This window comes from Charadrius vociferus, unplaced genomic scaffold, assembly GCF_000708025.1.
Source record: "Charadrius vociferus isolate BGI_N301 unplaced genomic scaffold, ASM70802v2 scaffold179, whole genome shotgun sequence".
NCBI classification, from domain to species: domain Eukaryota; kingdom Metazoa; phylum Chordata; class Aves; order Charadriiformes; family Charadriidae; genus Charadrius; species Charadrius vociferus.
Genome location: NW_009650072.1, coordinates 750,198 through 763,008, shown reverse-complemented (window position 1 = coordinate 763,008; position 12,811 = coordinate 750,198). Strand labels below are relative to the sequence as shown.

Here is a 12,811-nt window from a genome sequence, read left to right as displayed (position 1 = left end):
TGGCATCAGCCAAGTGCATTTCCTACCAGCCCAGGCAACACTGAATGATAACAATAAATTAAATAAGAAAATCGGGGCAAAAGAAAGGTGTCTCTGGAGACCCTGACTTGCCTTTCACACTGCATGCTGGCTTTGGTCTATGCTTGCACAGACCCCCAGCCCAGTAATCAGGCAGGGCATGAAGTGGTAAATGAGGTTTTAACCCCCTCTGCCATTCCCAGCCTTTCTATGCAGAGACATCATTGCTGATTCTGCTCTCCAGAGAAACCCCACAGCATACTTGTAGGAGCCACTGGGTGGAAACAATCCCCATGGGATGCCCCTTGGTGGGAATAGGAACAGATCCCATCCCGCAGGCTGAATCCTAAGAGTTCACTTCTAACACTGACTAGTGCATAGAAATGAAGTATACAGCGTGGGGGTTACAGAAACCACAGGACCTGGGTGTACAAAAATAAATGTGATTTCTTATTCAGCTGCTAGGCACAGGCAGACCATGTAACCCCCCATGACTTTCATCTGCCAGACCTGGTTTGGCACAACCTGCACTGAGATCTTTAGTGTAGGGGCTGGCGGGCTCACAGGGCTGTGGAGGGGCAGACCAGCCCCATCAGCAGGATCCCATCCTGCACCCAAGCCCTCACCACACATCTCTACTTACTCAGGCCTTTTGCAGCTGCAGGTGAGCTTCTCACACAGTGAACTTGCTTATTTATGGATACAAATTCACCATGCAAACAAAAAAAAAAAAAAAAGTAGCAAGAAAGGCCATAAGGATGCAAACTAGAAGCCTACCCATAAGACCTGACCTATTTTGGCTTCTTAGTTCTAATCAATCTTCAAGCCCCAGTTAAGGTGCGTAAAGAGATTTATTTTGCTGGAAAGAGCTTCACAACTGCTTTCAGCAGTTCCCCCTGAAGAAAAATACTCTTGGGGGGACAGGGGGAACCCCAAACCAGTGATCTGTGATTGAAAAGCCACTTCATCATATTTAATCGGAACTATTACATCAGGCTTTCTCAGAGCCGAGCTGTTGTCAGCAGAAACAGGTTCATTTGGGTTGCTCCACTTGGTAGGTAGGATGTCCCCTTTCCTTTCCACACTTCCCCCTCTCTAGATTGGCTGCATTTTAATATATCAGTTTAATTGTGTATTTTCTCTTTGAGGCTGAAAGTCAAAGATGGCAGAGGCTGAAAGCACAGTCATAAACACCGATGTGAAACAGGTAAAAGGTTGTTCATTACAAAACACACATCCTGTATTTCCAAAGCAAGTTTTGAAATGCCACTGCAGAAGAGGACACACCACAGCCCAGAGCTGTGGTGGCCTGAAATGCTTGTGCCTAGGTCTCGGCAGAAGTGGCCAGTCCCCAGGCTGCTGGCCACCTGGTCCCAGTGAGGTCCACGTGATTTCCACATGGGAAGAGGTTGCAAGACTGAACCTCCAGTTGCATGGACAGGACGTGCGCATTTGCTCACACTTAAATTTTGGAGCGGCCAGGGAGAAAGCAGCAGCTTCTTTACAAATATAAAGACTTTATTGTACTCTCCAAAATAGACACAAATGAAGGGTAAAACCACCGGTACATGCAGAGAAACACAGCAGTGCCCAGCTCAGCACAAACAGGCAACCATGGCTGTGCTGTGCCGACAAACACCAAAATTATGAAGCAATACCCTCTGGTTTGTGCTGTCCTCAGAGTACATGGCACTTACCAGACAGGTTTCACAACTGCTTGCCCCATCCTTGGTGGCCTGAAAAAGGAGATTGGGCTTGGTACCTCTTCTCCAAAGGCCCTCTGACATCAGGAACCATGACGCATGCACAATGCCTCCAACACCCAACCTCACCACCCTGGTCAGGGCAGCTCTGTGTCCCCCTGCTCACCCCACCTCCCCAAGCTCCTTTGCTGTCCCCTAACACCTCTTTCCTCCCTGCCCTTCAGAAAGACCCCAGTGAGGCACTGGTCATTGCGGTGACCACCAGAGCCATCTTCAACCTGGAGGAGGAGCACAAGCTCTACCTGGAGAAGGGTAAGGAGGAGTACACAAGGCACCAGCAGGCCAACCAGGACAAGCCCCTGCCACCAGGCACAGCCTTCGCCTTCATCCAGGTGAGCCCCACACCTGGCCAGGGGCACATGCAGACACTTACAGGATGGGCTGAAAGCTCAGTTTTCCCAGCTTTAGGTCTCAAGTCCCATCATGGGGTGCAGATATGCCTGTCCTGGCCTCTTGGCCTCGTTGCAGGGCATCAAGACCTGTATTCCTCACCAGTCCCACATGTCCACCTTCCCCCCGGTGGGTATCCTGCTCCCTGCCCTCCTGGTGATGGCTTTTGCAGTATGGTTGCTCTGCCTGGCTCTCCATAACATGCTAGCTTTGCCATAGCTGACAGATGCAGCACAAACCACTAACCTTAACTGCAAAAGAGTCCCAGCAAAGCCATTGCAGTCATGCCCTTCCAAAACAGTCTCATCTCCTGCTCACAGGCAGCGCAGTATGTGAACAAGAAGATCCTGGAGAGCAATCCAGCAGAGAAAGACCTCTTCGACATCCTGGTGCTCTCCAACAACAGCCCAGAGAGCGGCATGCGCATCATCAACAGCGCGAAGCACTATGGTAAGGGGGACCCCATCCCCAGGGGTGTCTGCTTCCACCTGGGAGGCTGAAAAGCAGATAAGGCACCACAGTGGAGCATCAGTGGCAAATACAGAGCCAGGGGACACAAAAGGAAGGGCTTATTTTGGAAACAAGCTCAATTCCTGCCTGCCCCATGCAGCTTGCCCAGGGTGCTGGAGCACGCCCAGCGTACGAGCTCCTTGGCAGAGCCCAGCTCCCTCCAGCCATGTCCTTTACACCATAGGGTCTGGCAGCATTTTGCACAGCCTAGGAATCCTCAGGCAGCTATTAAAAAACAGATTTCTTAAAGAAAAAAAAAAAAAAAAAAGAAACACTAAATCCCAGAGTACTGTCAGGAAGGCTCATTTAAGGGAGGGATGAAGGGAATATTTAAACTGCACTCACAGTTTTGTAGGAGCAGCAGTGCAAGAAGATGCGGCAAGAATGTGGGTGGATTCCCCACACAGCACTAGGAAATGAATTCCCCTGAACTCTGCAGCAAAGCAGGCCAAGACCCCGGGGAGGGACGGGGGGGGGCTGTGAGGAGGATGTTGCCCCATAACAGACTTTGCTCACATTCCCTGACCCAAAGGCCTGGAGATCTCAAAGTTCTGCTTCGTCAGCGATGAGGACTCCACGCAGTACCTGAAGTCCCACAGGGTCAAGCTCTTCCTTTCGGCTGACAGGACAGATGTCTGCAATGCCCTCCGGAGAGGTGTGTTTTCCCCTCCATCCCATGTCCCCAAACCCACCATACTTTTCCCAAGCAGCTCAGTACTAAGAGGCAATGCCAGAGCCCGTCCTTTCACAGCAGCAAGGGGGTGAATGGCACATTGATTACCAGTACAGTCCTGAAAAGTTCAGTCTCTTCTTCTGTCCCCAACAGTGGCTGGCAAACACACCAGGGTTTCTGAGATGCCTTCACAAGTCACAGAGGGCTTTATGCATAATTCTGGCCATAGGTCTGCCATGGGCTAGTCATGCCCTGCCTGACATTTAAACCTTTCTAACCAAAGATGCTGCCTGTTGCTGCTCCCTGGATCAATGAGAGCGTGTCGCTGGGTTTTGTAAGGATGCTACAGAAAATTGCGTTCTTGATAAGTGCAGAGTTACCATGAGCTCAGCGACAGATGTAAGCACATGCTTGACCTGGATTGGAGGGAGTGCAGTCGCCCCAACAGCTCTAATGGGATTAATCGCCTCCTTATTAATTTGCTGGGGTATGAGCACATCAGCTGGCCAAGGTCCTTCAAGGTCAGGAGCAAGCCATCTGCAGCCTGGGCTTTCCTTCACTACACAGCACATTCCTTGAGCCTCCTTGAAGAGCATCATTGCTCTGACAACTCTCTCATATCTGTGGGCCTCGGTCCATGGATGAGGGCGGGCAGGGAGCAGCCTGTAGGAAGAGACCTGTAATTAAGCCAATTACCCCAATCAAGTGGAGGTGCCAGTCCCTATTACTCACAGTGCAGAGTGCTAAATCTGGGCATTAAAGCCAGGCTTGGCAGGATGAGTGAGCACCAGGAGGAGGGCTGCTCATGCCTACACAACCACCCATCATCTCTTAGCAGACCGAGAATCTCTCCAGACATCAGTGTCTGATCAGCAGTGTTCTCTTGTCCATCCCCATCCTCTTGTGGGGGTAACAGAGCCGTAGAAAGGCTGGGTTAACCCTGCCACAGAAAGATCCCTGGCTTGGAGACCCCAATATTTGTGGTGTGGGATGGGGCCATGGCAGATGTGCAGGGGGGAGCTGGCCATATATGAGCTGCCCCCAAGAGGGGGTGTCCCTCCTGAGCCCCACCTTGCTCTCTCTCACAGGGGTCTCGTCAGCGCTCGTCTTCCAGCAGGAGGTGCAGGCCCCCAGCACCCCACTCCGTGTGGTGTTTGATGGGGACGCTGTGCTCTTCTCCGACGAGACAGACCAGGTCTTCCGGGACCAAGGGCTGGAGGGGGCAGTGCAGTACGAGCGGGCGATGGAGGCCGTGCCCATGGGAGAGGTGAGCAAGCCACCCCACTTTGATGGGTATCCACAGGCTCTGCACACGCCATGAGCATCTCTCCCACTAGGGCTTTGCCATGAGGAGCCAAAAAAGCACAAATCCTTACAGGACCCCTTTGCATCCGCCACTCAGTCCCTGGCGTGGGCCTGATCTGGAGTCCCACTGGAGATGGATCTGGCCCCATGTCTCCTATAAGTAAGCATCAGCTCCCAAATACCCAGGGTTGTGGATTTGTAGACTGGGACCTCTTGCTGTGCAAGTCCCCACAGGACTCAGACCCAGAGGCACCGCTTGCCGGGATGTACCTTCCTGGTCACTTTGGGATTAGGATGAGCACCACAATGCTTACCTTCCTCCCAGGCACCCCAGTACACAGCAACAGTCCCAGCACAGCCCAATCCTGCTCCACACAGGTGTCCCTATGCTCTGCAGAGCCCTGAGAAACCCTGGAAGAGGAACAAGTGCCTTGTACAGGCAGAGATGAGGTTTCCTTATTTCCCACTCACTCCCAAGTGTCTTGCTGTGCTTTCAGGGTCCCCTGAAGGCTTTTGCCATGCACCTGGGGAAGATGCGCAAGAAGTTCAGCCAGGAAAAGTCTCCCATCCGCACCTACCTGGTGACTGCCCGCAGTGGCCGGGACATGGGCATCCGAGCCATCAAGACGCTCCGGGAGTGGGGTCTGGCCATTGACGAGGCTTTCTTCATGGACGGAGCTCCCAAGGGCCCCATCCTCGCCCAGATCCAGCCCCACATTTTCTTTGACGACGGCCTTCATAACATCCAGGGGGCTCAAGACGTGGGTGTACCCTCTGCCTGGGTCCCTTCCTGCTGCTGATGGGCTGCAGGCCAGCAGACCTCCCTCCCAGCAGCACCAGGCCAGGTGAAGGCAAACCTTCTGGTGGAGAGGGAAGGAATTCCTAACCTGCAGCAAGCAAGCCTCAGGGAAAGGGGGCAAGAGCATTGCATGAGAGCACAGACTACCAGGCAAGACTCAGTGCTCATTTCTGCTCCTGATAGGTCCTTTAGGTCTTACGATAAAGCCAAAAAATACAGCTGTTCCAGAAAGGAAGGACACCTTTGCTGTGATGCTGAGGACTATTGCCTACATACCCAGCAGGACCTGGGGACTTTTCTGCAGAGAAATAAATGAAGCTATTGCCCCATATATGAGCTAAAGGAAGCATGAAACCAAGCACTAAAAATACTGGCTTTGGCTGTGCTCGCACAGTCTACAAGATTTATTCCTAGGACCTCTGCCCAAAGGAAGCCTTCAAGACCCTGCCTCACCAGACAAGCTCAGCTTGATTTCCTGAGGAGGCTTATGTGCTAGCAAGTCCTTCAGGCAGCTCCAGCAAAACTCAGCAGAGGGAGAAAGATTTCAAAGCTGTAAAGGACCTACAAACTTTTTAGAAACAGGTGACCAGGTTAAAGAAAGCAAGCCCAAGCTGCTCCCCTTTATGGAAGAGGTTATAGCACAAGTTGCCTTTCAACAGGCATGCAGGCTGCTCACAGAGATCTAGACGTGTAGGATGCTCAACTCCTGGAGCTGCAGGAGATGGGCCAGGGACAAGGCTGCAACCCAGATCTGAAGTCCATCCAGGAGGCACAGCTGGCATGTAGCTCCAATGTCCTACCAGGAGAGGGCACTGGAGATGGGCTACCGACAGCACAGTGGTCAGGCCCGTAGACCAGCACTCCAGGAGCCAGGACAGAACTAGGTGCCCGGGCCTGACCTTAAATGGGTCTCCAGGGCTGAGTGGAGGGTGCGGGTGGGAATCCCAGCTGTGGCTGGTCAGGGCAGGTGGGTTCCATGGTGTGCTTAGGACCCTGCCCAGTACCAAGCCACCCGCTGGGCAGGGATGCCTCTCTTCCAGCTGTTTGGACTCTGCTCCTAATTTTCCTGAGGAGCTAAGCAGCCCCCCAAGATTCATTTGCTGGTTTCTTTCCCCAGGGCTGGATATGAGCCGTTGCCACTAGAGGCCACTGTGCTACCTGGGGACACGGCACCCAAAAAACCCCAGGAGCTCCCCAAAGCCACGTCGTAATGAAATACAAACTGGCTGCTCAGGGCAGTGCCTGCTTGGTGGCAGCGGGATTATGGACGGAAGAGATAAAGATGATGGTGACTTAGTTTTTTTAATCTCAGTGTAATTGGAAAGTAATTTTAAAAAAAAAAAAAAGCTTCACAAGCGTTGCTCTCACCAATGCCTTGTTCCCCCTCCCCCCCATAATAAATAAATAAACAAGCATCCCTGTGTGAGCGTTTGTACCTCACACCCATTTTCAGTGGCATGGGAGGAGGCCTGAGATAACTCCATGCTCTTTTACAGACATTTGGTTCGTTCAATACGCAAGAAACCTTCAGTGGGCTTTGGATTAGTCCACTGCCAAGCTTCTGGCATCCCCAAACCTGCGCCCTTCTGCTACCCTGGCCTTGGGGGCTCTGCAAATCTCACCCTGCCAAGGGGAGCTGCTGGTCCTGTCCAGGGGACACTGGCAGGGTCCTGTCCAGGGCCAAGGGGACACTGGCATGGGTCCCTGCCACCGTGGCCACTGGCATGGGTCCTGGTCCCTGCCACCGTGGCCACCACGCAGGGCCAAACTCGGCACTCTCAGGGCAGAGCAGGGCAGGCTTACTCACGCGCAGGGCTTTGTGAGGAAATCGTCTCTAAAGATACAAAGCCCAACGGGGTTTTGGCACTGGCAGTCTGGCCCCTGGCCTTTTCACTCAGTCCAGATGCTGAAATTAGATGTCTAGAGGTACCAACATCAACAACATCAGCTACTCATCATCCACTAATAATGCTGAGCACCCGTCACCCTCAATCACTGAGCAAACATTAATTACAGGATGCTCAAAACATGCCCGGTGAGCAGGTACAGATGTTCGTCCCACTTTTATGCAGGTCAGATACCACTGGGCTCAGCGCGGGGATCCAAGCACCCATGTCCAGCCCCGCTCACTGTGCACAGCCACCTGCTTTGGTGGCATCTGGCAGTGGGGACATGGACTCAGCGGTGGTGGTGGTCCCAGACATCCTCCACCACTTGGACCCATGGCCTTTGCCAATGCTTGGACAGCACCAGCAAAAGCTCGGTCAACGCTTTGGTTGAGGGGGAATTAGCTGAGTCAAGGGTGGTGGCGACAGGCCCGTGTGAGCCTTTGCAGAGCGTGAGCTGCTGAGGCAGGGGGAAACCACCACGTGCCTTCCTCCAGCACTGTCAGCACGGCAGAGGATGACAGGGCGAAAAGTGCCGAAAATGGGAAAAAAGGAAGGAAACTCAGGCTTTACAGGATTGCATCATATGGGGCTAAGTGCAGCTGCTTTGGGCCATGGCTCAAAGGTGTAGCATCAAAACTGCCCTTTACGGCCCTGCTCCAAAGAGGGAGCATCAAAAACACCCTCCGGCAAGGACCGCTGCAGCTTAACCCACTGCTGCAAGGGCAAACTGGTTTCTGTCTTAGAGGCATCTGTAATAAGTTCATTAATGCTTGGGATGTTCCTCAGGTCTTGGCTTTCTGTGGCATTTTAATGACCCTCCTTCGAGGGGTTGCTGGTGCCCAGGGGTGTCCTGCTGCTGCTACATCCCAAAGGGGGTTTAGTTGCTGGGGCTGATTGTGGAATGCTTCTCTGATATCTATCTCAGGTTTTGGGGGCCAGGGCAAGGAAGGAGCAGGTCACACCACCATGCCACCCAGTGAGACATGCTCCCTTTGAGCCCTGCTGGGTTTCACACTTTTCCACTCCGGGAAAAGAAATGAAAGGGTGCAAAGGGGGCCGCACTTGATTCTGGCCATTGCTCTTCAGCAACCCCACACCATCCCAACCGAAGCCGGCACTGCTTGGGACAGCCTCATGACACCCTCCCGGTGCAGGGAGGGAAGCAGGCGATGCTCCTGCTCCGCTCAGCCACGGGCAGGCCGGCTGCCTCCTCCGCCAAGCCCAGCTCTGCTGGCGGTGCCGAACAAGCAACCCTTGTTTCAGGGTGGGCGCGTGACCCCAGGGATCGGAGGCTGTGGCCAGCTGGCCCCGAGGAGTTTGCAGGAGACCTTTGCCCAGGAGCATGCCCTTAATCCCCCACTTACTGCATCAGTGAATTTAGGGTTGCAATGCTAAAAAAAAAAAAAAACACCCAAACAACTTAGCACTATGAGAGCAAAAGGAATTTTTTATGAAACAGTGGCACTGCGGGGAGGGAAGATTGGCAGGTATTTAGCTGCTAACAGACATCTGCATTGGCAGTGTCCGAGTAGTTCGGCTTTATTGACTCCTGGCTGCAGTGGGAGAGGATTCTGGAGGCTGCAGGAGCCGGGCATAGCTGCAGTGTCCACCAGGGATGCTCCCGCACCTCCCTCCACCCATAACCTCCAAGGACCTTCAACCACAAGCACAGGGCAATCATCTTCACATTTTTGACCTAGCCCTAAGCCACACTGGTGACAGAGCTCCTTGGGAAACACTCAGGGGTTCCCAGCCAGGGAGGCTGAGATGCCAAGTCCCACGCTGCAAATAATTATAAATGGAATGTTTTCCATGCAGAAGCTGAGAGAGAGGGTGTGCAAAGCCGCATACTGTGTTTGCCAAGGTGCTTAAACATGGGTTCAAGATCTTAACCCCAGGCAGGCACGTTGGAAAATGCCAGCTGCGGCAGCAAGTGAAGCCAGTGCTTAGGAGAAAGGTGACAATAAATAGGTGGGAATTAGGAGCTTTCATGGGGATATTCACACAGCAACACCCACCCCGGGAGGTCAGGATTGATTCACCAAAGAGGAGCTGGGTGGTTGCTCCCGCTCCAAGCAAACACATTGCAATTTTAAGCCAATCCTTGGGTTGCCATGAAGTGTTGACCCTCATCTTTCCGAGCCCACCCTCCTCCCAGAACCAGAAGGCTCAATTGCTTTGATGCTTGGTAACAGATGGAGAAGATGTAATTGCACAAATGATGGCCTTCTCGAGGCAGCTTCGGCTGGAAATTAAAGGAAATAATTAAACAGCATCTAGTACTGGCAAAGAAAATGAGATGGATGGCACACTTGGACGAAGCTAGAGGCACATCTCTGCATCAAGCATGCAGATCCCACCCATGAGCTGATACCCCCCACTCCAAGCTGAGCTCGCGTGTCCCCAGGGACCGTGGCAGGGATTGCTCAAGGCGGGCGATGAGGTGAATCGGGTCCCTGTGTTCCCCATCACATCCTGGCGTGGGAGGCAATGAATCGATGCCATCATTGCCACTTACCACCTCGTCCCGTCAGCCGTCGGTCACGCTGCCTGCTGCCAGCACCTGCCAGGGTTGTTGTTGCCCATCCCTGGCAATTTCAGCCTGCTCCAAAATAACTCGGGTGAGGCAGACACCACGAGATCCCGGCCCCAAGGAGCAGACAGGGCCAGCAGCCGGGGTGAGGCAGGTCCCTTCCTCCCCAAGATGTGTGCCAGGCATGTCCCTGGCCGTGGGGGAGGATGCGCCGGGGGACACGGAAGGATGTCCGATGCCGAGCGGGTTCAGGTGCAGGCAGGCGGCGCGGGGGCAGCGAGGATTTGGGCAGGGCCACGGAGCGCGTGGGATGCAGGGACAGGCGATGCCGAGTTTGGCAGCAGCCCGGCGAGGCACAGTGGTGTATGCGTAAACCCTAGTGAAGACATCAGTACATCTTACAGGCTTAAGCACCATAAGCATTTCGCTATATAAAGCTATAAAGCCTTTTGGTTTTTTTTAATAGCGAGGGGAAAGGCTGGAAGAGTAGGATCTGACGGAGAAGGTCCACTAGGGTGAAAGCACCCTGTGCTCAAAGCCTGCTGCAAATGGCCCTGATGGGGATGGAGCCACACTCAGGGCTCCCCCCCATTATGACACCCAGCCGTGACACCTAGCCGCTGGCGAGCCACCCTCACCTGCCACCACAACCAGGGTTTGCAGCGTGAGAGACACCAAAGGAACAATTACCACCCAGCCGAAGCCTTTTTGCAACTCCACTTAACATCTCCCCAAGGTCACTGCAGCCCATGCTGGCAGCCAAAAAAATGTTTAAGCAGGCTGCCCGCCAGCTCTGCCTGCAAACCGGCCCCAGCCGGCCGGCACCAACAGATGAGGGATTGTCACCACCTGCGATGCCCAGGACATCTCCCCCAGTGCCTGCAGCGCTGGGACATGGCAGACAGAGCCTGGATGAGTCCCTTTGCTCTGCTCAGTACAACCTCTCCCCTGCTCCCACGTTTCCCATCAGCTCGAGCTGCTATTAAAGCACCTTCAGGTTTGCTTTTGGTGGGTGTCACCCAGAAAGAGGGCGTAATTTAGGACGTGCCGGTGCCGCCGAAAAAACGCGCCTTCACCTTGTGAATTGTACACCAGTTTAGGAAACGGCGTTGGGAGTGGGCGAGGTCCTGGCACTGCGCCGGGAAAAAGTTACCACCACTTCGCTCGGGGGCTCGGGGCTGGTGAATCAGGCTCTGCTAATTAGCTGCATCCAGCAGCTTCACACCAGCACCGGGACCTTGAGTTGGAGTCAGGGTGTTCGCAACCAGACCTGCCCGGACTTGTGCGCCTGGAGGCTCTGCTTGGCTCAGACTGAGGAACATTTTTCCTTTCTCCTTTAGCAACAAGCTGCAAAATCCCGAACACATTTTCCTGAATTTGAAGAAGACGTTCATCCTCTAGAAATCCCACCCGCAGCTTTGCATTTAACACCTCTTGGCCAAAAAGTAATCGGTGTTTCTGAACCGAAGCTTTCCTTGCCCTTTAGGTCATTGCAGTTCAGAGCATTGGTTACCACTGCAATAAATAAAAAAAAAAACCAAACCACAAACAAAAAACCAAAAGCAACCATGAATGAAAAGGCAAAGGCAAATGCACAGTCAAACATAAGGAGAAAGAGGCCACTGTAGCATCCCTGCCAGAGAAACTAAGCAGCATCAGGTCCCTGGCTGTACAGCAAAGGGTATATGGGACACCCCAGTGTCACCCACAGAGGGGACCCCAGTCTCCCAGGGCTGGGGCTGGTGCACCTCCCCAGAGGAGCCGCTGGGGCTGAGTCATTCAACCTCCCCTTGGGAATCCTCTCCGGCAGGGATCGCAGTTGCGAAAGCGTGGCCCGCTCCCAGGGGTGCGTCACCCCACACCCACGGCCATGGCCGCTGGGAACAGCACTCCCGCTCACCCCCAGAACTGGGAGGATGTGGGGGACTGGGGAGACAGACCAGCAAGGAAAGGGCTTCATCCCCCATGCTGAAAATAGGACCAAGGAGGGACAGGTCCCTCAGCCATCTCTCACTCATCTCTGCCTGCTTTGGACACCTTGGCCGCAGCACTCCAGGTCTTGCTCCAAAAACAGGGAAAAATGCCTAAACCCTCCCCATGCCCAGGTTCATGCCAGCCTATCTTTTGAAGATAACACCATCCAGCTCTCACGGTCCCAGCCTGTAAATACCCAAACATCCCACAGAAGTGCTGAGGGAGCCGAAACGCAGAAATTCAGACTCCTTGCCAGGGCCACTGGTCCCCCAGCACGCAGGTGCGGTGGTGGTAGCTCCAAAACCACCAGTGTGGTGGTTTTGCAATTTTGTGTGTCTCCAGGGCTGGAGACAAATTAAACACTCTGGGGATACCCCCCACCCCAGTCCCTTCCCATCCTGCAAGCACCCAGGAGACGATGGTCATCATAATGTTCCCCTACATGGCGCCATCTGCGCTTTTTGCCAATAAACCATTGGGAGGTGACTGGGCTTGGTGGTGGGATGGACATGTAAGTCGCATCTAAAGGCAACGACCTTCTTGCATTGGTATGAAAGCAGCTCTGGATGCAGACACAAGCCCTGCTACCACGAAGCCCAAGCAAAGGCTCCCTCATAACAGCTTTCCTAACAGCAAAGCTTGCCCTTAATCCCTTGGGAATTGGAAAAAAAAAAAAAAAACAGACACAGGTTGGGCCCAGACTGCTTGACCATGCTGAAAGACCTTGCTCTGCAGTGCGTGATGGTGTGGGGCTAGCACAGCGTGCCATCCTCACCAGCCCATCCGAGCCCGCTGCATAGCCACGGGATGCTGGGAGAGACTGGCCAGACTGGAAACACTCACAGAGGAGCTGCTGTGGGTGCCCCAGCCTGGGGGGCAGGGATGGCTACGGTTTCCCGACCACTTCAAAGAGAAGGGAGGAGGGCTCACCGGCTCCACCACCAGTTCTGGGAGAGC

General features: G+C 53.8%; 1 protein-coding gene across 1 annotated transcript; it reads left to right on the top strand.

Moving 5' to 3' along the window:
- Nucleotides 1-1,172: 1,172 nt before the first annotated feature.
- On the top strand, nt 1,173-5,459 carry LOC104292584 (cytosolic 5'-nucleotidase 1A-like). Its single transcript, XM_009891987.1, has 6 exons — nt 1,173-1,225; nt 1,946-2,113; nt 2,492-2,621; nt 3,214-3,336; nt 4,443-4,621; nt 5,157-5,459. Exons 1-6 carry the CDS (start codon nt 1,181-1,183, stop codon nt 5,457-5,459), a joined length of 948 nt encoding a protein of 315 aa, XP_009890289.1. The 5' UTR covers nt 1,173-1,180.
- The last annotated feature ends 7,352 nt before the right edge of the window (nt 5,460-12,811 follow it).